General features: G+C 38.4%; 1 protein-coding gene across 1 annotated transcript in view; it reads left to right on the plus strand.

Moving 5' to 3' along the window:
- LOC119586923 (insulin receptor-related protein-like) overlaps positions 1-578 on the plus strand; it is a gene marked incomplete in the record, with an annotated part of 99,749 nt that overhangs the window by 69,200 nt on the left and 29,971 nt on the right. Inside the window, 1 exon segment of the mRNA XM_037935652.1 lies at positions 59-140. Within this exon segment, the coding sequence (XP_037791580.1) occupies positions 59-140 (82 nt within the window).

The following is a 578-nucleotide window of genomic DNA, read 5'->3' on the forward strand; positions in this document are numbered from 1 at the left end:
GAACCTATTATCCATTTCGTCACTATTACAACTTTTTTTTCTCTCCACGTGTTGATAGGTACGCCCTGTATGTCCACGGAAATGATAATTTGGAGGAAATCTGGTCCTGGGAAGACCACAAAAATTTCACCATTACAGAGGTGAGTCAGAAATACTTTTTTTTTTCGTTTTGCCTCTATTGCTTGCGTTCGTTTTGGGCTGTTTTTGCGTGCGTTCGATTGGGATGTTTTGAGTGCGTTCGTTTGGGTTTTCGTTTGCATGCGTTTTGTTTGGTTATTTTTTTTGCGTTCGTTCTAATGGGTAATCATTCGTTCGTTCAGTTATCATTTGCGTGCGTTCATTTGGGTTTTCGTTTGCGTGCGTTTGTTTAGGTTTTCCTTTACGTGCGTTTGTTTGGGTTTTCTTTTGCGTTCGTTTGGTTGGTTATCATTTGCGTACGTTCACTTGAGTTTTCTTTTGCGTTCATTTATTTATCATTTGCGTGCGTTCATTTGCGTGGGTTAATTTAGTTACCTTACAGTAATTTTACTTTACAGTAATTTATGCCCTTGATATCACATTTCTATACATCGCATTGG

Source organism: Penaeus monodon, chromosome 22 (genome assembly GCF_015228065.2).
Source record: "Penaeus monodon isolate SGIC_2016 chromosome 22, NSTDA_Pmon_1, whole genome shotgun sequence".
In the NCBI taxonomy this organism is placed as follows: domain Eukaryota; kingdom Metazoa; phylum Arthropoda; class Malacostraca; order Decapoda; family Penaeidae; genus Penaeus; species Penaeus monodon.